Source organism: Podarcis liolepis (assembly GCF_965112155.1).
Source record: "Podarcis liolepis genome assembly, chromosome: 15".
NCBI lineage: Eukaryota > Metazoa > Chordata > Lepidosauria > Squamata > Lacertidae > Podarcis > Podarcis liolepis.
The window spans coordinates 842,579-870,024 of record NC_139566.1 but is presented as its reverse complement, the minus strand read 5'-3'; the positions used below and the strand labels follow the sequence as shown (position 1 = coordinate 870,024).

The window sequence follows — 27,446 nt, the reverse complement described above, 5'->3', positions numbered from 1 at the left end:
TGACGCAGCCCAGAGTTGGACTGCGGAACTCTCTGCCACATGAGACAACCTGGAAGCCTTGAAAGGAGGACTGGAACCTAGAAATAAAAATGGGGGAGCCGGATCGTGATGGTGGTTGAACAACAACAGCAACATATTATACTATATAATGAAACAATACGATATATTTTAATGATTGTTTTTTATTGTTATGGAGGAGCTGCCGCTCTGCGCGCGCCTCTCTATGGCCCTCCTTCCTTCCCTCCCCCTAGAGCCCCTCTGCGCGCTCCTCTCGGCGGCGGAAGCACCTCCCAACCCGGAAGCACTTCCTTCGCGCGTGCGCGTTCCCCTCCCTCCCCTCCTTCGGGGTCGGTTGCCGGGGAAGTGTCGCAAGGTGTCGTGGTCGGGGGCCGTAAAGCGCAGAAAGGGAAAAAAACACAGAGCGCGGCTCGGGGTCGGCGGCGGCGTCCGGGGAGCATCGGGGGCTGGGCGGCCCCATGGCGGCGGCGGCGGCGCCGGAGGTGGTGGCGGCCCCCCGGCCTGGAGGCGGCGGAGGGGGAGGCGGAGCGGCCTCCAGAGGTGAGGGGAGGGGGTCGGGCGCTTGCTTCCCCCCCCGTACCCTCCTCCGTCCCCTCCCCCCCGCGGGAGGGCGGCTGAGGCGACCGGGACACCGGGGGGGGGAAGGGGAGGAAGGGCAGAAAACGGGGGGGGGCTCTCCCGGTTTTCTGCAAAAGGAGGAGGAGGGTTGTTTGTTTGTTTATTTATGGTGTCGTCCCCCCCGCATCCTTTCACACCCCCCAATTGGGTTGAGAAAACGCCACTCCTGGGGGAAGGAAGAAGGACACCCCCCCGAGAAGGCCCAGGAGGGGAAAGGGAAGGAAGGGCAGAAAACGGGGGGGGGGGCTCCTCCCCTCCCCCCATAGAAAATACCCTGCAAAAAGGAAGGTGGTTGGTTGGTTTATGGTGTCGCCCCCCCCCCCAAGTGGGTTGAGAAAGCGCCCCTCCCGGGACAAGGAAGAAGCGGGGTGGGGGAGGGGAGGAGGCGTTTTTCAGGAAGAGCCCCTCCCCCCAAGAGGAGGGGGAAGGGGCCGGGGGGGTCGAAAAGGGGCTTCCCCCCTCTCTAGATCCCCCCCCCCGCGTGGCCCTGGGGTTCCCTGGGCGCCTTGCCTTCTCTTGCCTCCCTTCCCTGCTTCTTCTGGCCTCTCCCCCCTTTGCCCCCCGTTTCTGCTTCGCCTCTTCATCCCTGGCTGGTGCTTATTTCTGGCATTTGCCCAGTCTCTCCGTGGTCGCTGCTATTACTCACTTGCCCTTAAGGTCACAACAATTAAAACACAATAACATTAAGAACAGGTTGCAGCCGCTTCCAGTCGCCAAAATGAGGCGGAGCCTAAAAATACACATTTCTTTTTCTAAGCAGGGCTAGTCTCTCTCTTCATCCGCCCTCGTAACTTTATCTCAGTTTATGTTCAGTCTCTGTTGTGTATTTATATCCATATTTATTCACTGATACCTATGTTTATCTATGTCACCTCCCTCTGTTTATCTCTGTTAGTTTCTGTTTAAAAAAATCCTTCCAGCAGCACCTTAGAGACCAGCTCAGTTTGTTCTTGGTGTGAGCTTTCGTGTCCATGCACACTTCTTCTGATACACTGAAACAGAAGTCACCAGACCCTTATATGTAGTGGGAGGGTGGGGAGGGGGTGTTAATCAGAAGGGGGGTGGGAATGGGTGATTGGCTGATAGGTGTGGTAAACCTGTTGAGTGGCCAAAAATAGCTTTATCATGTATAATGAGATAAGAATCCAATGTCTCTATTCAAACCAGGTCTCGCCATGATTTTAAGTTTGGTAATAAGTTGCAATTCAGCAACTTCTCTTTCCAGTCCATTTCTGAAATTGTTTTGTACCCGTGTTGGTCTGCCTTAGTCAAAACAAAATTTTGTGTGCATGCACATGTGTATCTGAAGAAGTGTGCATGCACATGAAAGCTCATACCAAGAACAAACTTAGTTGGTCTCTAAGTTGCCACTGGAAGGAATCTTTTTTTACCTGTAACTAGTTTCTGTTTATCTATTCATCTGTCTTCTTTATCTGTACTTATCTTCCTATATGTAATCTCTATCATTTTAGCTAAAGCTGTCCATTTATATTTTATCTTTCTGCCAGCTATATCATTTCTCTATATTTATCATATGTTTATATTTACCTTTTTTAGCTATTCATATTTAATTGTATTTATCTTTAGCTTAAGTCTGTTTACATTATTTTTTCCTATCTTATCTTTTTTATTCTTTCATTACACTTTTGTCCTCCAGGGAGCTCATGCTCCCTCTTTTATTTTGACAACAACCCTGTGAGTTAGGTTAGGCCTAGAGAGGGGAGACTAGTCCAAAGTTCATGGGTGAGAGTTCTAGCTGAACAGGGATTTGAAGCAGATGAATGGGCACGGCTAACTTAGATCCATTAGTTCAGGGGTTCCCAGTTAGCTAAGTACTGAGGACCCTTTGTTTTTCAAAAGCCAATCCGTGAATCCCCCTACTTCTGAAATTTTGATATCTCTAGGTAGTTTTTGTTATGTGAATGGCGCCATGGACTCCTCGGGTGGGCTATGTAGACCCCCACCCCGGGGCCTGCAGACCACCAATTGGGAACTCAGAGCTTTCTCAGCCCAGTGCTGTTTCTTTATGAATACATCAGCACCTCAGTTTTCTTCCAAGAAGTCCAAAGTAGAAAATGTGGTTCTCCCTATTTTTCCTCCCCTCACCACAACCTGGTGAGGCAGGTGACCAGCTGTGAGAGAGATTCCTTCAAATCCTGGACTCCAGTGAAATCCACAATACGGTTCTCAACTTCATGGAAGTTATGAAAATGCATAATTTAGGATTGAATATATTTAGTGATGTGTACATGGATATGAAATAATTAGGAGCACATTTGTTTGCGATTTGCCATCTTTTCTGCTTCTGTGTGTATATCTGTATATGTGTGAGTGGAGAGAGAGAGAGAGAGAGAGAATGCACACACAGAGATCTGCACACATAAACAGATTTATATCCCACTTTTAAGGGCGAGAAAACTTTCTTATACGATGACTTATAAAACAAGAGTTTGAAGCAGCAGTGTACAAAGTCCGAAGGCAATAGTTGTTGGTCCATAAGAAGAATTTCCCAGTCCACACCTGGGCAGGATCTTGATCAGGACCAAACCAAAACGTCACCAAAAGCAGACGAGTGTTTGAGTTAACCAGAATGGAGACTGACTGTTAAATGAAACGGAGGAGCTGAAGGTGGGTGGGAGGGGAAGGAAAAATCAAATGGAATTAGTCAGGATCTTGAGGTCTGCACTCGAGATTCATCCTCCGGGTGGTGATTGCAGACTGAATGAGGCTCATGGTTCTTCCTTGCAGGCGTCAGGCTGCCCCCAAGTCTCATTGGGGATGGAGAAACCGTGGCTGGATCCCCCTGTTTAAAACAAAGCCCCAACATTTATCCAGATCTGTCTCTATCAGTATTATAGATAGATAGATAGATTGTGTGTGTGTGTATACACACACACACACACACGTAAAATTGAGAGAGCTGCCCATTGGTGTGTATAAAATAAATTTTAATTTCAGTAACTTATGTCTTATTGCTGCCAGAGGAATCTTCAAACCCCTTTTTCATACTATGTTTTGAGTTACAAAGACGTTTTTCTGGTATGAGAGGTATAGTATAATCCTTACCATGATGCCAGTCCAACGAAGTGGCAGGGAAGTTTTGGGTCCGGATGAAATGTTAGTGACATTGTTTATTTATTACGTTTCTGTCCCACCTTCTTCCCTCCAGGGAGCTAAAGGTCTCTCCTCCCCATTTTATCCTCACAACAACCCTGTGACGTGGGTCAGGCTGAAAGGCAGAGCCTGGCCCCAAGGCCAGCCAGTTGGACACTGTATGAACTGTATAATCACGTCTTGTCTTTCTCTGACTGCACTTCTTTGTAAAGTTCAATTATGGATACAATAAAAAGCATACACACATGCACACTATAATATAGATAAAACGATTATATATCTAAATAAGTTATGTGGCACCCTGGCACCAAATGGTGCCATCTGTTAGGAGCTCTCTGGCTCCTTCCACTGGAGGGCCAGTCCAACGTTCCCCTGTGAAGCCCAGAAGGTATTTTCATGCTAATTTACTTTGGTTGCTGGGACTTGCAGGCCTCTTTTTTTCCTTTCGCATGCTGCTTCAATATTTTTTTGGGATGCCAAGCAGACTATTAATATTTCTGAAATACCATTTATTTTTAAAATAAACAAATGTGCATCTCAAATGATTTGGAAGGCAGTAAATTTCCAGTCTTTTCATTGGGGCCTTTAGTTCATTGGAACAGAACCGTTTCGTGCAGACAAATAGTATTAACAAGGCAAACGATTTATATGATCTGAAGAGAAACCAGAGTATTAATAGTATATTTTTATTATTTATAACCTGCCCATCTGATTGGGTTACTCCAGCCACTCTTACATAAGTGAGCGTTGATACTTAAACATTCATGTTTTTGCTTGCACATGCTTGTATATAAAAACTGTGTGTTTGCGTCTGTTGCTTTTAAGAAAGGGAAAAGTTCAAAGCGATGCAACGGTGAAACCAAGTCTCAAGAAAGTGAGGGAAGAGGGAGCAAGAGAATCCGTGATCTGCTACCCCAAACGGATCAGTGCACGGGCAAAATAAAACTGAGATAAATTAGGTGTGGCTGTAAATTTGTTGATCCTTAAGGTGCCACAAGACTCGTTCTAACCATATGTATGAATTTCACTCCCTGTAACTTTTTCCTCATGTCTTTATTTGCAAAATGAGCTCCCACAGCCGCTTTTGATCCCTGTAGCAACAGGGGTGCTAAGGGGCATCATCGGTGGCCCATCAACTGCCTGAGCCTTGAAAGTCCTAGAATCAAAGAACTGTAGTTTTTGAAGGGGCCCAAAGAGCCATTTGGTCCAAACTCCTGCAGTACAGGAGGAGTCTTCCAGCTGAGACTGTTTACCTGTTTCTCCACCAGCCACCCTTAACCCTGGTACTAAAGAGATCCTTTGCACTAATGTGGAGACCTTTCAGGAAAAGCAGGATTGAAACTGCCCCACTTCAAATCCCATCTTCTGCTTTCTCCCCCAGTCTGACGTCGGTTCTACAGCGCCAGTTCCCAGAGAGCTCCTGGACCTACTCTGCTCAAAAAGGGAGTCGGGGAAAGGTAAGTTTCTGCCTTGAGCTTCCTTAGTCCCTGCCCAAGAGGACAGAGCAGTGAGCAGAACTTTTGGGTGTCCAGTGCTGCTGGGGGGGGGGTGGCCTGGCATCCCTCCCGGATAAGTGTGTCCTTCAGAAGAAGCCCCATTGCTGATCAGTCCAACTTATTTCAAGTTAAACGCTTAGAAAATTGGGAGCGTTTATCTTGTGTTGGAATGGAAATACAGCCTTAATGGATGCAGAGGCCTTTGTCCAGTGACTGCCACCGAATGGCGGGTGGGCGTTGTTGTTCAGTGTTTCATTGGTGATGCTGCTCTTACCAGATCCTGCGTCAGGAGAGTTGTGTGCACGTAAGAAGAGCCTGCTGGTTCAGGCCAATGACCTGTCTAGTCCAGCATCTTGTAATCACAGCAGCCAATCAGATGCCTCAGTGGGAAACCCAGAGGCAGGATTGGAGCACAAGAGCATTCTCAGTTGGTATTCAGAAGGACTACTGCCTCCGACTGTGGAGGCTGGATGCAACCGTTGTGGCTAGCAGCCATTGATAGCCCTTTCCTCCTCCTCCTCCTCCTCCTCCTCCGCCTCCTCTGTAAATTTGTCCTGCCCGTTTTTAAAGCCATCCAGGTTGCATGGTTTCTGTAATCTGCTAATTCTGTGGATGTTGAATTCTGTGATGTTTTGCTAGGGTTCCTCCCTATTTTGCTTATTTTTTATCATTTTTTTAATAATCTTTATTGTCATTGTCCCATACAGAACAACAAAATTGAAAAAATCTACATCAGACATTCAAAAACCCACAAGCCTGCTATCCCAGCTATCCCACCCTGGTTAACCCCCTAAAAACTCTGATACCCCATAATTAAATACAATATACTCCCATAGAGACTTCTTACACTGCATTTAAAACCAAAATTGCATTTGGATAGAAACTGTTTCTCAGGCAGCTGGTCCTAGTCTTTCTAACCCTGGACCTTCTTCCAGAAGGCAGAAGCTGAAAGAGATCATTTCTGGGGTGAGCACTGTCCTGCGCGATCTCTGCAGCTTTCTTATGGCACCTGGAAGCATAGATTTGATCCAAGGCATTTCATAGAATCATAGAATCATAGAGTTGGAAGAGACCACAAGGGCCATCGAGTCCAACCCCCTGCCAAGCAGGAATATATCCCAGTCTTCAGCAAAAGGGGTTCTCAGAGTGAATTACAAATACTGGTGATAAGATGGTCCCTGTCCTTGGGCTTGTGGTCTAAAATTCACAAAAGGAGAGGGAAATTGGAGCGAAGGGGGGGGGGAGCAAACTCTGGTACTATTATTTAGAGCATGGATAGGGAACCTCAGGTCCCCAGACCTCTCTGTCCAGCCCCTGGGACTCTGCCCTCACTGACCTGTGCTTTGCACCCTCCTTGAGGGTCTTTGCCTTGCTGAAATATGCCCTGGGCCTCTGGTAATGCCTCTCATTTGCCTGAATGGAGGGTCGAGTCGGGTGTGTGTGTAGAAAGTCTTTTGACGATTGCTCATAACCGAGTAAGATGATCTTCCATGAAAATGGTCTTAACGGTGAATCCGTATGTGGCAGTGGAGGCCAATTCTGGATCCATACATCCTTCCACAGTGGGGGCATAGGTTTCTGGGCGGGAGTTGATCACGGTGAGGGTTTGCTAAAGGTCAATTTGCGCTTGTTGCTCCGCCCACTTTTGCTTCTGACCCTGCCCACTTCTGGCCCCCAGAAGGTTCCCTAGAAGGGAATGCGGCCCCTGGGCTGAGAATGTTCCCCATCCCTGCGATGACCAGCTGCGGCCTCCCATCTCTGTCTCTCTTTCTCTCTCCTGGTGGAGGTGACTTTCAGGCTGCTACGTCCCCTAGTAGGGGAGCCTTCGGGAGAGAGGGGGCTATGAATCCCACCTGCCCTTGATTCTGGGGTTGAGCACAGGGGACGGCCCTGACTCCACCTGGGGAATTACCCCTGGAGGGAAGCGTGGCTTTGGCCTCGGCTGCCTTGTGTGATGCTTCCCTCCTCCCCTGTTTCCTCCAGCTCAGGCCAGGGCTCCTGGCTGGGCCCTTTTAATTCTTCCAGCAGCCAAAAGCCCTCGGAGCGGCTGGTGACCTTGAGTGGCCGCCCTCCTCCTGCCTCTTCCCTCCCTTATCTGCTTATGAGCAGTTCTGGGGCCCAGCCAGGACGTCTCACGGCCTCAGCAGGGCTGCCTCCACCTCCTCTAATCGCTCCCTGCGCAAGCAAGCCATAGCTTCCCTTTCCCCCGCTTCCCTCTGGGCTTTCCCTTGGCACTTCTTCAGAGTGAAGCTCTCCAGGGTCCCAGCTTCCCCAGTCTCTGTGGGGATTGGCCGACTGGCTCCACTCATCCCGCCCCCTCCCAGACAAACAGAGGGAGGGGCAAAGGAGGAGCTGCAGGTCAGCTCAAAAGGGTCCCGGGTCTTCGGATGCTGTGACTTTGGACTAGTTTCAGTTGAAACCAAGGGCCAGTTCCTCTTGTCGGTGACATTAATCCCCCCCAAGTGTATGTTGCTCCACATGGCTCTTCACCAGGGAAGGTGGAAGCTGGGGTTCCTGCATGGCAGAGGGTGCACTAAATGAACCTGGGGGGGGGGCTCAACTCTATGCTTGCTTGGCCTTCCTCTGTGCTGCCTCTTTGTCCCCTGCCCTCCAGACAGCAACTCTGATGCCTGTCTTACTTTCATTTCCATGTGACAGCCAGGCCTGTAGAAGAGGGTGAATCAGCCAGAGAATAGCTCCTTTCTCTAGCAATTAAGCCAGCAGGAGCCTCTTCAGAGCCAGGCGATGCCTCCTGCCCTTTGTCGTCTTCTTGAGCCCAAGTGACTTCCCTTAGACCTCACTCTGAACTTCCTTCCCCGCAGTGTTAAAGAAACGGCTGAAGGCTAACCACCACTGGGTCTCCAGAGTTTATGGCCAGGCACCAAAGAGCTGGGCTGCTCCCTCGGTCTGCTCTCGATCGCTGGTGGGCCTCTGATTTCAGAAAACAAGCAAGAAATCCCCCATGCCTCGCAGCTTAACTTAGTGCTTCTCCTGCCAGCTGTGGATTTACTTAGCTGGCAAATGCAGGAGAGTTCTTTGTACATGAGCGGGATGAAATCCAATACAGTGGTTTCTCCAGTTGTGGATGGGATCCGTTCTGGAGGTCTGGCCAGATCCTGAGGTTTTCGCAACCAGAGGACCGCTTCTGTGCATGCGTGCATGGCAAAACCCAGTAAAATACCACTTACGTATCCCAGAGGGTTACGTAAGCGGAGGTACTACTGTGTATAATAAACACAGCACCAGCAGTGTTGCCTCTTCATAAACCAGGTTGGCAATGAAAGAATGAAAGCTGGCTGTTTTCGGATGCATGCTGGAAGTCTCGGGCGAAGGACATCTGTGTCGGAGGCCAGCAAGATATAGGAGAGTGCAGTTGCTTTGGGGTTTTATTTTCCGTACGGTGCATGGCAAGGTGCTACTCTCTGGTCATTCAGATGTTGGTGGGAGAGGGGGCATTGGAGGCAGAATGTAACACTTGGGTTGGCTCATGCAGACGTCCCAGGTAGCCAGGCTCATAGCCGCTTAGGGCTCTCTAGGTAACAACCGGCACTTCTAGTTGTGCCTTGGAGCTCAGAGCGCCTGGCCTTGAGGAGCTGCTTGCTTGAACCTTTTGGACACTGCAGGAAGGGAAGGTGCTCTTGTTCCCGGGTCCTGCTTTTGTGAGGCATCTGGTTAGAGACACTGGGCTAGGTGTCGTCGTCTCTCCCCCCCCCCCGCCTGATCCAGCAGCCAGGCTCTTCTGATATTCATATGGAACCTCCAGGTCCAGGGGTAGTCTATCTGGATTCCATGGGGTATTTGCCCACTGAGAGAACAGGAGCCTGGACTAGGTAGACCTTCTTGGCCTGATCCAGCAGCCAGGCCCGTCTTACATTCTTGTGTTGTTATATGCCGGGGGGCGGGGAGGAGTTCTTGCCTTCACCCTCTTCTCAGGCAGTTCCTGCAAGTTGTGGAGTTGGCCACAGGTAATAATAATAATACAGTGGTGCCTTGCAAGACGAAAAGAATCCGTTCTGTGATTCTCTTCGTCTAGCGGTTTTTTCGTCTTGCGAAGCAAGCCCATTGACGGATTAGCGGCTTTTAGCGGCTTATCTGCTGATCGGATCAGCTGATAAGCGGCTTAGCGGCTTAGAAAAAGGGGGGGAAGGAAAAAAACCCAGCAGGAACTTGCAAGACATTGTCGTCTTGCGAAGCAAGCCCATAGGAGATTCGTTTTGCAAAGCACCTCCAAAACGGAAAACTCTTTCGTCTTGCGAGGCATTCGTCTTGCGGGGCACCACTGTAGCAATAAATTTTATTTATACCCTGCCCTCCCCAGCCAAGACTGGGCTCAGGGCGGCTAACAACCAATATAAAACAAATTGATTGAAATACAACTTAAAAACAAGATTAAAATACAGCATTAAAACATTAAAATGCAGCCTCATTTCAATGGAAACTCAAATCAGAAACATTTTTTGGGGAATGAAAACATCAAGTCTTCACCAAGGCTAACTATCCAGACTGGTCCTACGTGGGCCAGAAAAAAAGCCAGGGAAGTCCCCAAATAGGAGTTCCGTCACAGAAGGAGAAAGGAAAGAAGTAAAGGGGATCAAGTTGATTCCAAGGCAAAGGCCAGGCGGAACAACTGTCTTGCAGGCCCTGCAGAAAGAAATCAGATCCCGCAGGGTCCTGATCTCATGAGGCAGAGCGTTCCACCAGGATGGGGCCAGTGTTGAAAAGGCCCTGGCTCTGGTTGAGGCTAATCTGACTTCCTTAGGGCCCGGGACCTCTAGAGTGTTGCTGTTTGTGGGGCATTCCAGGAGAGGTATCCCCCCCCCAACACCTTCCCTGCAGACCCCCCCCCCCCAGATAAGGAACTGGGGCCTGTGCTCCTTTTGGGGAGCGTGAGGAACAGTGCCAGGTCTGTGTCTTCCACTCTGTGTGCCTCTCCTTGCAGATGGCGCCTGCCACTTGGTCTGCACCACCAGAGCCTCTGTTGAAGGAAGATGAGATGGGCGGCTGTGATGACTCACCTGACCCCCTGCTCTGTGGGAAACGGCTGCGGGGGGGGTGGGGGGTGCAGGAGGAGGAGGTGTGGCGGCACCGGGCCTGCCCTCTGCCTTGCTGCCTCCCAGGCTCTGTCATCTCTGTGCTAATGCAAAAGTGACAGCTGACGGGGTGCGAAGAGGCACTTTCAGGGGAGGCACATGAGCTCAGAGCAGATTTGCCTTGCCGGAAGAAGGTCCCAGAGTCAGCCGCCACTGGCACCTCCAGGTGGCACCAGGGGAGACCCAGGGCAGTCCTTGTGGGTCAGCACAGGAAGTCCTGAGCAAGGCGGGTCAAGGGCCTGACTCCATTTCCAATGTTTTCCAAACACACATCTTAGGTATTCAAAGTCTTGAATGAGGAAGGAAGCTTCAGAGCAGTCAGTGGACCCAAAATGTTTTGAGGCCGAAACCTCCTTGGCCCATAAACTCACCCCCAGTATACCCCCTGCCCTACAGAAAAGTATTATGCAGAGTATTGGTTTGCATAACCTGTTAAGGAAGGTGACGGCACAATAAAAACAGTCACAATTTGTTGAAAATCTAGTTGAAACTGACGTAATTGATTCCCAAAAACGTATGGACTTCATCCAGTAATTTCAGCTTTTCAAAGTCCAAAAGTCATTTGCCCCTCTAGCACCTCTTAGTGCCCCCTAGGCAATCCCACTGCCCCCCGAGGGAGGAGCCACCCTCTGGCCTGGAGCTTCCATGTTTCTCTTGCTGAGAGAACCGGAGTGTGAGAAGGCTTCTGGGAGGGAGAAGTTTTGCTGACCCAGCCAGGGAGCTTGGAGTGGCACCCCAGGGGCGCTGGAGGGGGGCGGTTGGCTGCCCCACCACGTAGGAGGAAACGAGCTCCTCAGAGAAATAAGGGGAGAGTTTGTGTGTGTGCTGAGGGAGCGTCTCGCTCTAAGAGGCTTGGAGGCCCCTTGGTCCTTTGCATTCCGTGCCAGACAGAGTGACCGTTGGGGAAGGGCAGTTGGGCCCAGGGTCTCGGGGGGGGGGGGGCTTCAGAAGGAATGGCTGCAATGTCACGGCTCCTGCTGGCTTCCTCGCGTTCGCAACCGTTGCTCCAGCTTTTCAGCTAGTCAGTCCTTCCCCGCAAAGTAGGCGTACTCCTGAGGGTGCTTTAGGAAGGCCCGAGTTGAAGTTCTTGGTGGGCAGTTGATTTAGGGGATGCCCGGGCCCCAAACAATGCCCAAGCACTTTCGAGGCCACCCTTGGGCCTTCGGATCGGGGCCTGGGAACGAATGGGGAGCTGGGGCCCTCCTTTTGGCCAGGGAGCCTTGCGCAGATCATGGCCCCCAACTGGAGGGGGGAGAGGCTTCATATCCTCCTTGGGGCCACAGATCAGCCTGCCTCTGGGGTCCTGCTCTGCTCCATTGGGGGCCAGCATCCCTTAGCCTTGCCTGGGGGGCAGTTTCAGCAGGCTGTGCCCCTCTCTCCTCCCAGCAGAGGCTGGACCCCGTGCAGAGCAGCTTCTTCCACACAGTTGGGTCCCCTTTGTTGGCTCCGATGTTTACAGCCTCCTCCTTTTCTCTCTTTGCTGAACCTCTCAGGGCGAATTCACGAGAAAGCGCAATGTCAGACGCAGGAAGTAGCACGGATGGGAAAACAGATTTACCCAACGGTAAGAGGAGCAGGGTGGAGGGACTACAGAAACTTATATTGGCCTGAGTTCTTGGTGTGCTTTTTTCCAGTGGCTTCCAGCCACGTCTCTTTGGACTTGCGGGTCCCTGAATTGCAAGACCCACAACTTGCACATGGGCTAGATTCCCACAAAGCTTCCTGACACAGGTCTGGAGTGTGTCTCTGACACAGGAGGGGAGGCCTCTCGCCCGCCATGTCCAGTGAGCTCAGGATTCCTTGCAGCTTGACCAGAGAGAGGTTCTGAGCTCGTGTTTCAGGCCGTTGTGGATGCAGAGTCGCCGGGAGAAGTCAGAGCCGCAAAGGCTGGGGTGGAAGAAGAAGCCCTCCCTTTTGGTTTGGCACATGCCCACTCCTGAGTGCAGTGTCCAGGCCTGGGCAGTGCAACATGATCTCTTTGGCTCTGGGTTTTGAAACCCAAGTTGCGTGGCGGCGGCAGCGGCGGCAGCAACTTCTGAGCTGAGTCCTTGGAGAGCTGCTGAATCTGGCTCCACAGTGGAGGTGGTGAATGCAATAGGTGCCCCCCCAGGGGTGCGTGTGCCCCCCTCACCGAACCCGTGGGTCCCGTTGCTCATACTCCCCATTTCTAAACCCACCCCAAAGCAGCTCTGTCGCATTATCTGCCCCTCCAGCTGACCTGGGGCACAGTCTGGCCTCTTCCCTGGAATTGTAGCATGCAGCAACCCTCTGTCTCTAGAGCTCCATTTGCTGCCATCCCGTCCACAAATCATAGAATTTTAGAGGTGGAAGGGACCCCTGGAGGTCATCCAGTCCAACCCCCCTACAATGCTGGAGAATCCCTGGCAGGTGCCCCCTCCCCAGCCTCTGCTTCAAAACCCCCAACGAAGGAGACTCTGCCACCTTTCGAGGGAGTCCTTTCCACTATCAAGCAGAAAGCTCTTCCTAGCGTTGAGTCGGAATCTCCTTTCTGGTTTCCTCCCCTGGAGCAGCAGAAAACAAGCTTGTCTTCCATGGGCCAGCCCTCCAGAGAGTTGTAGATGGCTCCCATGCCACTCTCAGCCTTCCCTTCTCCACGCTAAACATCCCCAACTCCCTCAGCCGCTCCTCACGAGGCTTCATCATCACGCCGTCTCCCAAGGCTTTGTCGCCAGACCCTTCATCATCTCAGTCATCCTCCTCTGCCCACCTTCCAGCAAACATGACAAGAGTTTCATGTGGCTCTTCCTCTTGCCTTGGGGAAGGGCTGTCATAGCTCCTCTGCAGGGCACCTGTTTGGCATGCGGAAGGTCCTGGGTTCAGTCCTGCTGGCGCTGGGGAAGACCCCTGCCTGAAGCCTCAGAGAGCCATTGCTGGCTTCCAGTGTAGAGAGCAGTGAGCCAGGTGGAGCCCAGGGACCCCGACTCAGTTTAAGGCAGCGCCAGCCAAGTCAGGGCGAAGGGGAATGGTTATTTTCTGAGGGAAGCTTCAGAGCTCAACAGCAAAGCACTTGCTCTCAGTCCTCTTTGGCTGGGAAAGGTCTCCTCGCTTAGAACCCCAGCGAGCCATCGCTGCCTGTCAGGACGGAGAGTCCAGAGCTGGCCAGACCCGACCGGGTGCACGAGGCGGCCTTGCTCTGTTCTTGAGTGTCAGCCCCAGCAGAGTTCATGCCGAGCGGATGGAGCCTGGCGGCACAGAGGGCAAACAAGCAGAGCGGCATGACGCGTCTCGGGTGGGCGGGAAGAGTGTTGGCAGCTCTGCGGATCCAGCTGGCAGCGAGGGAGTGGATCCATCCTCCCTCAGCAGCTTTCCCCCACAGCCGGAGCAAAGGGGAAGGTTTTTGAGTTAGGCAAGTTCTGGGTTGCAGCTCAGCCCCTTCTGACCGACTTGAGGAGCTGGGACTCTGACTCAGCCCAGACGGCGTGGAGATGACTCCCTCTTTCAAACAAACAATGATTTATCGATTGCCTTCTAAACCGCCCTCTCAATTGACACAGAAGGTAACGGAAAACAGCTTAAGATGTTTAAAACAAGACTAGCAAGTGGATAGTCATGACAAAGACCCATTTATCCTGCGAGGAAAGCCTCTTGGGGCAAAAAGTGGGCACCTAGGCAGGGATGTTGTGCCACAGAACGGGGCAGTCACCCTCGAGGCCCTGCTCTTCTGAGCTACTGCTGAAGGAGCTTCTGAGATCTTGAGGGTTTGCAGGAGAAACTCACCCACAGCCTGCCCTGATTTGTTGTGTGGATAAGGGATAAGGCAGTCTCTCAGGTGACCGGGTGCTGGGCTGTATAAGGCCTCCTGCGTTACTACCGGCACCTTGAATTTGGCACCCAGGGCAAATCCCACAAGTCAGGTGTTAAATGCTGGCAGTTGGTTTTCAGTTGTGACCCCTGGACCAACCCTGAGGGTAGCCCCACGTTAGAGACATGGCCGTAATCCAGTGCAGTGCCTTTGGAGTTTTCCTCCATTGTCCGGGGTTGGGCTAGATGACCATGGGGGGTCCCTGCAGGACCTGCAGTTCTGTGAGTAGCCACAGATATCGAGCGTGGTGTGGTTTTCTCCAGGCTGAGGCGGAGAGGGCTAGGCAGGATGCCAGAAAAAGAACTGTTAGTGCATCGTGAGCGGATGCGAGAGCGATGTGGCTGTGGCACCTGTCACCCCACTGATCGCCAGGGTTGATTCGGCTGATCTGGCGGGCGCCCCCTTCCTCCCTCCTGAAGCCGTGCGCTTGGTGGAAGAGGACGGCCATCCCCGATAGAAGGAGTGTTTTCAAGGGTATACGATTATTGCTGCTTCTTGAGCCATCCCCTTGTGGTTTGATAAACCTCTGTGTTGTTGGGGGCGGTCCCAGACTTGTGCTGCCTGGAGCAGTCTAGCAGGGGCTCCGATGGGAACGGAAACCTGGGGTGGGGAAGAGGCTTTCCTGCGGCCTCACCAGCTGCCTCTCTTCCCTGCACAGGAAGCTTATCCAGCAGCCCGGAGGAGATGTCTGGCGCCACGGAGGGCCACGAGACGTCCTCGGGGGTGGAGGTCGAGGCTTCCGACCTGAGCCTGAGCCTCACGGGGGACGAGGTGGGGCCCAACCGCACCTACACGGAGAGCTCGGCGGAGGAGAAGGACTCGGACAGCATGGACGACACGGGCCACTACTCCATCAACGAGATGAACCGCACCTACGACCGCTCCCACTCGGAAGAGGAGGAGGAGGAGGAAGAGGAGGAGGAGGAGGAAGAGGAAGAAGAGGTGCAGGCGGCCGAGGCCCAGCGGTCCCGCCGGCGAGCCCAGCGCAAGCGTCCCAACCGGGACCGGGACTCCTCGGACGATGAGCGGGCCCTGGAGGACTGGGTGGCCTCGGAGACGACGGGGCTGCCTCGGCCGCGCTGGCGGGCGGTGCAGGCGCTGCGGGAGAGGGCTCTGGGCTCCTGCGCCCGCTTCGTCCACGAGGCCTGCGGCGCCCAGGTCTTTGTGCAGCGCTTCCGGCTCCAGTATGGGCTGGAGGGCCACACGGGCTGCGTCAACACCTTGCACTTTAACCAGCGCGGCACCTGGCTGGCCAGCGGGAGCGACGACCTCAAGGTGGTGGTCTGGGACTGGGTGCGGAGGAAGCCGGTGCTGGAGTTTGAGAGCGGCCACAAGAGCAACGTCTTCCAGGTGAGGGGGGCTCCTTCGCCCAGCCTTGGGGTTCGTTGGTTACAGCACAAAGCAAAGAATTCATAGTATCGTGATAGTGAAAGGAGGGACGTGGGTGGCACTGTGGGTTAAACCACAGAGCCTAGGACTTGCCGATCAGAAGGTTAGCGGTTCGAATCCCCGTGACGGAGTGAGCTCCCGTTGCTCGGTCCCTGCTCCTGCCAACCTAGCAGTTTGAAAGCAAGTGCAAGTAGATAAATAGGTACCGCTCTGGTGGGAAGGTAAACGGCGTTTCCGTGCGCTGCTCTGGTTCGCCAGAAGCGGCTTAGTCCTGCTGGCCACGTGACCCGGAAGCTGTACGCTGGCTCCCTCAGCCAGTAAAGCGAGATGAGCACCGCAACCCCAGAGTCAGTCACGACTGGACCTAATGGTCAGGGGTCCCTTTACCTTTACCTAATAGTGAAAGGGGAGTAGGCAATTTGAAAGGCCACAGATGGATTAGCAGCTCAAGACCTGGGTGAAGAGGAATGTTTTCGCCTGGTGCTGGAGCCACTGCAGGAAAGGCCCTGTGCTCATGTTGCCATCCTCTGGACCTCTCATGTCGATCTGGGGAGATGCAGTCCATGACGTATTGGGGTCCTGAGTCTCACAAGGCTTTGTAGGTCAAAACCAGCACTTTGAATTGAGCCCGTAAACTTACCAGGCACCCTTTGCAGTTGGCCAAGATGGGCGTTGCATGCTCAGGCCGCCTAGTAAGCAACCTGGCCACCAAATTCTGCACCAGTGAAAGTTTCCAAACCGTCTTCAGAGGCAGCACCATATGCAACTCCCATGACGTTCACGGAGCGCTGTGCTCTTCGGTAGGGCAGGGCTCAATCTGACTGTGGCCCACGGGGCCCCTTCCTTTCTCAGCCAGTACTTCCAGGCGTTTGGGCTGCTGATTGGTGGGTTTTGGGAGAGGGGGTGGGCCCACACTCCTGCTAGGGGCCTTCCCTGTTCTAGCAGCTGCTCCTGGGCAGGCCTTTAGCTCCTCCTCCCTGGGTGTCACTCAAAGCCTGGGAAACCAAGCTCCCTGCCCCCCTTCTGCATCTCTCCTCTGCCCCTTGCTGGCTGGAGGGGGGGGTGTCACTCTGGGGTCATTTTGTGTGCGGAGGAGGGGAGGGTCTCCTTGTCCATCAGCTGCAGTCTCAGGGCCTCCTCTTTCTCTCTCCTGCCCTGCCAGGCCAAGTTCCTCCCCAACAGCGGGGACTCCACCCTTGCCATGTGCGCCCGGGACGGCCAGGTCCGTGTAGCCGAGCTCTCCGCCACCCAGTGCTGCAAGACCACCAAGCGGGTGGCCCAGCACAAGGGGGCTTCGCACAAGGTGAGTGGGCCGGCTGGGTTGGAGGGAGGCTGGGCAGCGGGCTTGTAGTCCTGGGGGAGGGGGCACAGAAAGCGAGAGGGTGAGAGCTTGCGCCCATCTGCACGCTTCGCTTCCCTAAGGGGTGGTGGGGAAGGTTTGACCCAGTAGAATTGATCTACTGGACATCTTTCATGGATGCTTTAGTTGAGATTTCCCGCATCGCATGAGGTGTGGTCCCTTCCATCTCTATAATTCAATTAGCTTTGGAAAAAGTCCCTTAGAGACGAAAGAGGAAGTGGGAAAGAACAGCACCCCTCCATCTTCCTCTTTCAGCTCTCTCCAGTGTTTGATGTGGGGCTCATGAGCAAGGGAGCAGCGATGTGGGGTGCTATGGGGCCTCACTGATGCCAGGGGAAATTCTCGAAGGTGCCATTTTGCCCAGGAGCCCCAAATAACCAGGCCCTGCCTGATGTCAGCGGCGCTGAGGGCTGGGAAGAGATGCAGTCCAGCCTTGCAAAAAGGCTTCAGGGATGTTTATATAGCTCGGAGTGGGATTTCCCCCGCTTTATTTATTTTTCTTTATTTCATAAACATTTGTACACTGCTTGATTGTAAAAAAAAGGTCTCAAAGCGGTTTGCAAAAAGATGAAACCATAAAATAAAAAGAATTGCAACAGTACAACTTGCAAAAGTTGAAATACTTAAACAGGGTTAAATTTCTAATCACCCGGTGGGCTTGTCTGAACAGAATGCTTTTAGCAGGCCCTGAAAAGAGGATGGTGAATGTGCTTGCTTGGCATCAATAGGCAGGGAGTTCCAAAGGGCAGGTTCTGCCACACTAAACGATGGACTTCTTACAAACGTGGTGTTGGTATTATGTGGCACGCCTAGTAGTGCCATTTCTGTCGATGGAAGCTCTTGTGTGGGCACATGTGGGGGTGATCTTGCAGGTAAACTGGTCCCAGGTTGTCTTTATTGACTGGTAGTATCACCTTGAACTTGACCTGGTAGGCGATCTCAGAGCACGGGGGGTGCACGCTGGAAAGGCCTCACCCCTGTCAGCAATCGTGTCGCAGCATCCTGCACTAGCTGCAGCTTCCGGGTCAAGTGCAAGGGAAGCCCCACAAAGAGTGCCTTGCAGTAATGCAGTCCGGAAGTGACCGGTGCGTGAACTGGGGTGGCCAGGCTTTCCTGGTCAGGAATGGCCGTAGTTGCCAGCTGCAGTTGGTCAAAGGCACTTCTGGCCACCGAGGCTCCCTGATCCTCAAGGGACAGCGCCGGGTCCAGAAGCTCCCCAAACTGCAAGGCTGCTCCAATTTCTCAGACCCGGGAGCTGCTCACCCACACTGCCTCCATCTTGCTAGGAAGTCTTTGGCCCTTGAGTTGCTCTGGCCTGGCAGCTTCTTGGGGATCGGCTGCTGGGCCGCGGGTCCCAAGGGAGTGTTGTCCGAGGGCACACAAGGGGTGATGGGGGGAGGCCTCGCTGCAGTTTCCCCCCTCAAACCAGCCCGCCTCTCTCTCTCTCTCAGTTGGCCCTCGAGCCAGACTCCCCCTGCACTTTCCTCTCGGCTGGCGAAGACGCCGTGGTCTTCACCATTGACCTGAGACAAGACCGGCCAGCTTCGTAAGTGTGTGGGGCCCCCTCTCGTTGCTCTAACTCTTGGCCTGCCCCCCCCAGTAGTTCTCCTGCCCCCTTCTCTACTTTATCCCCAGCCCCCCTTGTTCCACACTCCCTCTCTAGATCAGTCCACCCAACCTCTTCCTGCTCTCTTGAGCCACGGCTTGGGCTCCTCTTTCTTAAGGCTGGGCTGGTTTCAGTTCAATAAGTTGTCCAGATGTGGAGCGCACCCCCCCCCCGGCCGCTCTGCCCCTCTCCTGTGGTTTTTTTCCACTCCATGTCCTGCTCTTCTCTGGGGTGGGGGGATTTGGGCTCAGATTCCCCCCCCCCCCTCCAGGCTGCCGAGCATTTGGGGTGGCAGCTGTTTTCCTCCCGCCTTCCTGGCTCCACTGAAGGGCCCCCTCCTCGTTCTCTTCCTTGAAGCCTGGAGCCAAGAAACAACTCCTTGCCACTTTTGAGCAGGACACGGCTGGGTCCATTGGGGTCTCCATGCTGGAGCCTGAAGGGGCGGGTGGTTTTTCTCCATCGGGACTCATAAGCTGGTGGGGGGAGGTGTGTGTGTGTACCGTATTTTTTGCTCTATAAGATGCACCAGACCATCAGACGCACCTAGTTTTTGGAGGAGGAAAACAAGAAAAAAATATATTCTGAATCCCAGAAGCCAGAACAGCAAGAGGGATCGCTACGCAGTGAAAGCGGCAACCCCTCTCACTGTTCTGGCTTCTGGGATAGCTGCGCAGCCTGCATTCGCTCCATAAGACACACACACACATTTCCCCTTACTTACTAGGAGGGGGAAAGTGCGGCTTATGGAGCGAAAAATACGGTATCTAGCCTTCTATCTCTATAGCTCACCTTCTAAGGATCTCAAGGCAGCAGAGCTTATTTCTCCCCACAACGACCCTGTGAGGTGGCTTCTGCTGAGAGGCAGCGAGTGGCCCAAGGTCATAGTCTCTCCCCGCTCCTGGCGAGGAGGGGGGTGAGGAGACTCTTTCCACTGAGGGGAATTCAAGCCCCCTCCCCTCTCTTTCTGGTTTGCATCCTCAGGAAGCTGGTTGTGACGAAAGAGAAGGAGAAGAAGATTGGCCTCTACACCATCTACGTGAACCCGGCCAACACCCACCACTTTGCTGTTGGGGGCAGAGACGAGTATGTCAGGTGAGACCCCCTCCCGCCTGGCGACATCTCAGGGACCACTGAGCCCGCCCCCCGTCTCCCAGAACCCCGCAGTTCAAGTGAAGGCAGGGGAGGCTGTTGCCCTGGCTGGCGTTAGGGGGAGGCATTGACCCACTTTGGGGTTCTGGGGGCCTGTGGGGTTGAGGGGAGGGAAGCATCTTAATGGCTCGTTGTTGGGTCCATTGTGCCCCCCTCTTGGGCACCCGCGTCTCCCTCCCGTGCCCCCTGCGGACATCTCCCCAGTGTGCAAAGGGATAAAAATTTATTATAGTGATTTTATCATTTATCCGTCACTCATCTGACTGGGTTGCCCCAGACACTCTGGGTGGCTTCCATCGCATATACAGTGGACGCTCGGGTTGCGAGCAGGATCCGTGCTGGATGCACGTTTGCAACCCGCAGCAGCGCGTCTGCGCACGCACGGGTTGCGATTCTGTGCTTCTGCACATGTGCAAAGCGTGATTTAGCACTTCTGCGCCTGCGCGACCGCCGAAACCCGGAAGTAATCCGTTGCGGTACTTCCGGGTTTTTGGTGGGTGCATAACCCCAAAAAACGCAACCTGAAGCGGCTGTAACCTGAGGTATGACTGTAAAAAACATAATGAAACATCAGTCGTTAAAAACCTCCCGATACAGTCCGGCCTTATTTGCTTTTAAATAAAGAAATTGAAATGGCAGGCCTTTCCTTGCTCTGGGCGGGTGCCTGGATGTTGCTCTCAGCCACCTGCTCACTGCGATGTGACCTTGGGGTAATAGGCGTGAGCAAGGGAAGCCGGGCAGCAGCCCTGAGCAACTTACAGGCAACAGCCCCAGCGGCACCCAAGGGTCTCTCTCTCCCCCTCTCCTCGGGCGCCTTCCCTATTAGGTGGGTAGCTCCCCACACAACACGATTTCAGTTATGCGCACGGGGGCATGGAGCATAACCCCTGCGTAAGTAGGGGACGCATGTAGAAGTGAACGAGGCTGCTGCTTTGCATAGTGTCTTCTTAAAAGTGCAGTAATATCCAAGGCAACACAATGACGAAGTACAACAATGCGATGTCAATATAAATTCTTTATATAATCTATACAGAACATTAAACAGTATGAAATATATGAAACATGCCCTCTCTGCAAAACCAAATAAAGAATCTGACCCATTGCTTCTTTCAGAGACTTGCATAGTCTACAAAGACTTTCAGAGACTTATAAGACTTATGTTTATTTGGCTCTGTTTTCAAGAGAACCCATCAAGAGTGCATATTTTGTGACTTTCGGAGATTTATAAGATTTCTGTTTATTTGGTTTTGCAGAGAGTGCATGTTTCATATATTTCATACTGTTTAATGTTCTGTATAGATTATATAAAGAGTTTATATTGACCTGGCATTGTTGTACTTGGTCATTGTGTTGCCTTGGATATCACTGATAATTGTTTGCAACACGGGGCTTTAATTGTTTGGTTACTTCTTAAAACTGCAATCTGACCCCCTTTTCCCTTCTGGCGTTTCCCCAGGGTCTACGACCAGCGGAAGATCAATGAGAACGAGAACAACGGTGTGCTGAAGAAGTTCTGCCCTCGCCACCTGGTAAGGGCCTTCCTGGGGTCCACGTTCCTTCTTCCCTGCCAGGGTCTTTGCCCTTCGTCCCCCAGCCCTGCGGTGGCTCTGGTAGCAGGAGCACAGCCTTCAGAGAGCGCCCAAAGAGCCTGGCTTGTGGATCAGGCCAAGGGGAACCCGCCCAGTCCAGCCTCCTGTCCTCCCAGTGCCGAAATGCTCCAAACAGCTTAGCAATCTGGACAGACTGCCCCTGGCGGTTCCATAAGAACGCAAGAAGCGCCTGGCTGCTGAATCTGATCAGCCCACCTAGTCCAGCCTCGTGTCGTCACAGGGGCTGGCTAGATGCCCCCAAGGAACCCCCCCCCCCCCGAGCGAGTGGGATGCTGGATTGTTAGAGGCCGCCTCTCTCTGAAATCTTGGTCTGCCTGCCCCAAGTGCAAAAGCTGCCTCTGTGCTCAGCCCACGTGGCTCTTGGGCATAAGAGCCATAAATAGCAACACTCTAGAGGTCCTGGGCCCTAAGGAGGTGGAACGCTCTCTCTCCTGAGACCAGGGCCCTGCGGGATCTGATTTCTTTCCGCAGGGCCTGCAAGACAGAGTTGTTCCGCCTGGACTTTGGCTTGGAATCAACTTGATCTCCTTCCCCTCTTTCCTTATTCCTTTCTCCTTCTGTGACGGAACTCCTATTTGGGGACTTCCCTGCCTTTTTTCCTGGTCCATGTAGGACCAGTCTGGATAGTTAGCCTTGGTGAAGATTTGACATTTTCTTCTTTTTTTTATATAAAATTTTTATTGGTTTTTCACCTTTTATAAAGACAAAATACACACAAAAAAGACAAAAGACAAAAACATGTATAATTTCAGAAAATCCTACTTTCCTAACCTTGTTCCCTGACTTCCCCCCACCCCCCTTCATGCATCCCAATTCCCAGAATTATGTCAGCAGAAGATTTGACATTTTCATCCCCAAAAAGTTTTTGATTTGAGTTTCTACTGAAATGAGGCTGCATTTTAATGTTTTATTTTAATCCTGTTTTTAAGTTGTATTTTAATCAATTGTTTTTACACCTGGTGTTAGCCGCCCTGAGCCCTGTCTTGGCTGGGGAGGGTGGGGTATAAATAAATAAATTATTATTATTATTATTATTATTATTATTATTATTATTATTATTATTATCTGGGGCTGGAGGGTCTTTGGGAAGGTGCTCTGCTGAGCTTTCCTCGCTCCCCGATTCCTCTGTAGGTGAACAGCGATTCAAAAGCCAACATCACTTGTTTGGTCTACAGCCACGATGGGTCAGGTACGTGGGGCATAGGGGGAGCTCTCCGGGGGGGGGGGTCCTCTTCTGTTGTGTTGGGTGCCAGGACAGCCCTTGACCAGGAGAGCCTGGGAGAGGCACCTTCCAGGGTGTCCCAGACAAGGAAGTGCAACAGAGGGAGGGAGGGGGTTGTCCCAGTGCCCCCCTCCCTGGTGAAGGCTGGGAGGTTGTGATGTCTGCTGGCCAGCCTCCCCCCCCCACCAAGGCCAAAGAAAGCTCTCCCCTCCTGCCATTTCCCAGATGCAGCTGAGCTTTCCCCAATGTGTCTTGTTGCAGAGCTTGTGGCCAGCTACAACGACGAGGACATCTATCTCTTCAACGCGTCCCACAGCGACGGAGCCGAGTACCTGAAGAGATACAAGGGGCATCGGAACAACGCCACAGGTGCAGGAGCAGCCCCCCCCCCCGCCACCCCTGGCAGGGGGAAATGCCCCCTGGACTTGATGGCCTGTGGGGCTGGCAGAGCGCCTGGCCTAGCCTCGCTCAAACCCCAGGCGCTTTTGCTAATGTTGAAAACTTCCAAGAAGGGGCAGGTCTGATCTAGAGATATATATGTAGGCAGGCAGTAGGCTCACAACTTACATGAGGGTTGTGTTCCGGGGGGCTGCATGCAAAGGGGAAATCGCACAAAGTCGGGACGACCCAGAATGCCCCACATCTCTGTGTGACTATCGCTACCTGGGTAGATTGAGGCTTTTGAAAGCCTGTGGGTGGCTCCCATGAAATCTCAGGTGGCCCCTTCCAACTGGTCCCCCCCCCCCATTTATTTCCCCTCCACCCACGCAAAGCTGCAGTTTCATAAGTAAATCACATGTGAGTTGTAGTGTTCCTGTAAATGTAATTATAAATGCATTCTCTGGCCAAAATGAGATTGATTTTGCCAGGGACCAAGCAGATAAGCAAGTGAGGAAGGGATTCCAAAGTCGTCGTCCCCCCCAGCATCACCCCCACACTCCCCAATCACCCCCTGCCCCTGTTCTCTCCCCACATGGCCCCCTTGATGGCCGCAGGGCCCAGAGTCACAGCTTCCACGCACCCCCTGAGCAAGGGAAACTTGCTCCTCTGGGAAAGGAGGGAAGGAAGGGGGGGCAGGGTCTCCTGGTCCCCTTAGTGCAGAGGGGGGGCTGCTGTTCTCTTGCCAGGAGGGGCAGCGGTTTTGCCGGGCACTCACCCAGACCACTTCTCTGCCTGCAGTGAAGGGCGTCAACTTCTACGGCCCCAAGAGCGAGTTTGTGGTGAGCGGCAGCGACTGCGGGCACATCTTCCTGTGGGAGAAGTCGTCCTGCCAGGTGGTTCAGTTCATGGAAGGCGACCAAGGAGGCGTGGTGAGGGGCGTGGCTGGCCGGAGGGCTGCTTGGACTGGGAGGGGGGCACAGCTGGGCAGGCTTGGTTAAGGGGGTGGGTAGAATTCAGGGGGCGGCAACCCGAAGGCCTGTCCTGTTGGCTCCTGGAAGAAACGGGTGCAGAGCCTGTCAGCATTGCCCTTGAGCCAGTGCCACCAACTGGACTCATCCACTTCAGCCCCGACTGGGCTAGGCGAGCTGGGTAGCACTTCCAGAGACCACCTTCTGCACAGGAACAGGTCAAAGTGCTGTGGACTCACAGCTTAGAGTTGTGAGCACCAGATTCACTCCAACAAAAAGACAGTCGTCGCACAGCAGAGTCTAGCAGAGTATATAAACAACTCGGAGAGCAGCTCTGTAGAATATCTTCTTTATTCTATCTACAACTATACAAACTATATACAGAGCTTAATAGGTCTAAGCATAAATAAATGCTGCACTGCACTGAGTGTCTGTAGCTGTCTTAGCAGCAACCTTATCTATACACACGATCTCTAACACTCAGTCTCTCTCTCTCCGACACACTGACTGACTGACTGATGTTAGGCTGGAGCAGAATAAGTAGAGAGCAGAACACTGCCCCTCCTCTCTGGAAAATCACCAGACTCATCAGCAGATTCTTGGATATGGGAGGGGTGAAATCTCCTCAGAGCCCACCTCTTTCCTGAAGCAAATCTGCCATCCCTTCTTATCCTTGGGGGGGGGGGGGACACACACAACACACCATCTTTTCTGCCTCCCCCAGCATGTCTACTTTGGGAGGGGCAGGAATGCAGGCCGTGGGACAGAGCAGTGACTCCTCTGCTACCTTCTTGCCCTCTCAGCTGTTTCTGGGGCGACCCAGAGCCACAACTCCGCTCCAGAAAAAAAAGGTTTTTGGATATTCTTTCAGGTCAACTGCCTGGAGCCCCACCCTCACCTGCCAGTCTTGGCCACCAGCGGTTTGGATCACGACGTCAAGGTCTGGGCCCCGACGGCGGAGGTGCCCACCCAGCTCACCGGCTTGAAGGAGGTGAGGGCGCCTTCTCAGCCCCATGGAGACTCAGGGGGCCCCTGCTGGCCAAGACCCTCTCTCCTCCGCCCTGCAGTCTGGGGGAAGCTAGCATGGCGGGTGGGGTGGGGGCGTCCCGTTTTGGTTGGACTCCCAGCGGGGTCAGGGATGAGGGTGATGGTGGATGTCGGAGGAGACCATATAACACCGGTCTTGAAAGACCTACATTGGCTCCCAGTACGTTTCTGAGCGCAATTCAAAGTGCTGGTGCTGACCTTGAAAGCCCTAAACGGCCTCGGTCCAGTATACCTGAAGGAGCGTCTCCACCTCCATCGTTCTGCCCAGACACTGAGGTCCAGCACCGAGGGTCTTCTGGCAGTTCCCTCCCTGCGAGAAGTGAAGTTACAGGGAACCAGGCAGAGGGCCTTCTTGGTGGTGGCGCCTGCCCTGTGGAACACCCTCCCAGCAGATGTCAAGGAAATAAACAACTATCTGACTTTTAGAAGACATCTGAAGGCAGCCCTGTTTAGAGAAGCTTTTAATGTTTGATGTTTTATCATATTCTTAATATTATTAATACTCTGTTGGGAACCGCCCAGAGTGGCTGGGGAAACCCAGCCAGATGGGTAGGGTATAAATAATAAAGGATGCTGATGATGTCCGGAGGAGCACAGACGCTGGCTGGGAAGGAGGTGGCTGGGGTTGTCCTTCCACGCCTCTCTGGGAGGCTTCCTGTGGCTTCCTGCGCTTGTGGGGAGCTCATCAGCACTGGAGCCAGTGGCCATTCAATGAAGTGGAGGATTGGAAGGTTCAGGACAGATAAAAGGCCCTCCCTCTTCACTAGGCGGGCCACTGAGTCGGCAGGGACACCCAGGGCAGTGCAGCAGTCTTGGGTTCCGAATGGGCCCTGGGCAGCCTAGTGACCCTCTCTTCCTCCTCCTCCTCCTCCTCCTCCTCAGGTGATAAAGAAGAACAAGCGAGAGCGGGACGAGGACAGCCTGCACCACACGGACATGTACGAGAGCCACCTGCTCTGGTTCCTGATGCACCACTTCCGACAGAGGCGGCACCACCGGGTAGGCGGACGGGCCAGGCTGAACGGGGGGGGGGCAGGGGGGAGGGTGGTGTCTTGGAAGACAGGAACGGGGGCCTTGAAGCTCACCCCATGGGGGTTTCGGTCGGTTGGGAGCGCGTGGGGCTACCGAGTTAAAGCCCGTCCCTGAATGACACAGCCGTGGGTGAGCCTGTTTTGGCGATGGGCTGATCCTGCGTGCGCTGAGCCCCCTCTGCTCTCCCCCCCTCCAATGTGGGACACGGTCACAGCCCCCTACTCTTCCCTTTCCCCCAGCGCCGAAGAGATCCAGGCACAGGGGCGACGGACAGCGACTCGGACGACTCCCCCAGCTCCTCTGACACGTCGGACGATGACGAGGAAGGCCCGGACCGGGTGCAGTGCATGCCTTCTTGAGACCCCCCCTCCGAGGATGAGGAAGAGGTGGGGGCGTGAAGAGTGTGCAGACTTGAATCGGCAACAAGATGCCCCCCACTTTGAATTGCCATCTATTCCCCCTCCCTGCTTTTTACTGAAACACTAAGGAAAGCCCCCCCCTGCCCCCCACCCTCCTTGTCGCTGGCCCTCCCCCAGGGGCAACCTGCTTGGCATTAATTGCACTTGGACTTTGCTTGAGGGGGGCAGATGAGCGGGGGGGGACACACACATGGGACGCCCTGGGATTCCCTTCTGCTCTCCCCCTCCTCTCTCTGCCTCGGTTTTGGCATGGGGAAGAGAGAGGCCTGCCCCCTTCCACCCCCTCATTTCCCCAGAGGCATGGGGTGGGGGAGTCGGAGGGAAGGGGCTTGGTTGCTCCCCCCCCCCGCCATTCCCTGTGAAGCTTCCTTTTGAGTGAGCTGAGTTCGGGTTCTGCCTCCCTCCTCCTTTCCTTTAAGATGTTGGTGTGAGCCCCAAAGGGGGCATTTTTTGGAGGTTTTGTGCTTTTTTCTCCCGCCCCCACTCCCGTTTTTGAGGAGCGCCCTTGCTTGCCCGCTTCCAGGATGAGCAAACTTGGACTCTTCGCTTTATTTCTGATTACATTTTCTTTTTTTAGAGGGGGGGGGCGTTCTTCTCCCTCCGCCTCCTGTTTTTTGTGTTCTTCCTTCAGCAGAGTTCTAGCGGCATGAAGAGCCCCCTTTTGCAGTCTAGAGCTTGCCTTGGCCCCCTCGGACGCCCCTTCGCCCAACCTTTTTGGAGAGTAAAGGTTTTTTTGTTTTTATTTAAAGAGAGGTTTAAATGCAGAGAAGAGACATGGGGCTGATGCCCCTCCCCCTTTTGCAGTGGGGAGGGGGGCTCATTCGTGCCCTGCGGAGGGAGAGGGGTTCTCGTGCGATCCCCTCCATTTGCCCGAAGGTTCTTCGTGTTTCATTTCCCCCGCTCCCCTTCCCTTTAAAAAATAATCTTATTTGTTTTCAAAAACAACTGCTCTTCCCCCCCCCTCCCATCGCTGTTTAGAGGCCTAATTTTATATGTATTAAACAAGACAAGAACCAAATTAAAACTTGGATGTTATCAAGTTAAAATTATTGTAAAAGTTTAAATATATATATTATATAAATGCAATAAAAGAATTGAGAGACA

General features: G+C 53.3%; 1 protein-coding gene across 2 annotated transcripts; it reads left to right on the top strand.

Moving 5' to 3' along the window:
* Positions 1-417: 417 nt before the first annotated feature.
* On the top strand, positions 418-27,446 carry DCAF8 (DDB1 and CUL4 associated factor 8). 2 transcript variants are annotated; one of them, XM_083477159.1, is made up of 14 exons: positions 418-558; positions 5,132-5,207; positions 11,830-11,900; positions 14,818-15,509; positions 16,711-16,851; positions 18,360-18,454; positions 19,496-19,606; positions 21,120-21,192; positions 22,405-22,462; positions 22,757-22,864; positions 23,675-23,805; positions 24,716-24,835; positions 25,774-25,890; positions 26,163-27,446. In XM_083477159.1, the coding sequence occupies exons 3-14, from the start codon at positions 11,852-11,854 to the stop codon at positions 26,280-26,282; spliced, it is 1,815 nt and encodes a 604-aa protein (XP_083333285.1). In that variant the 5' UTR covers positions 418-558; positions 5,132-5,207; positions 11,830-11,851; the 3' UTR covers positions 26,283-27,446. The 2 variants fall into 2 exon arrangements, with proteins under 2 accessions (XP_083333285.1, XP_083333286.1); XM_083477160.1 differs by lacking the exons at positions 418-558; positions 5,132-5,207 and adding an exon at positions 11,336-11,414.

Bases quoted from the DNA above. Each gene is read 5' to 3' on its own strand.
- DCAF8 (XM_083477159.1), top strand. From the start codon at position 11,852: ATGTCAGACGCAGGAAGTAGCACGGATGGGAAAACAGATTTACCCAAC. The intron at 11,901-14,817 runs GTAAGAGGAGCA...TTCCCTGCACAG, and splicing joins GAAAACAGATTTACCCAACG to GAAGCTTATCCAGCAGCCCG. The intron at 22,463-22,756 runs GTACGTGGGGCA...GTCTTGTTGCAG, and splicing joins CTACAGCCACGATGGGTCAG to AGCTTGTGGCCAGCTACAAC.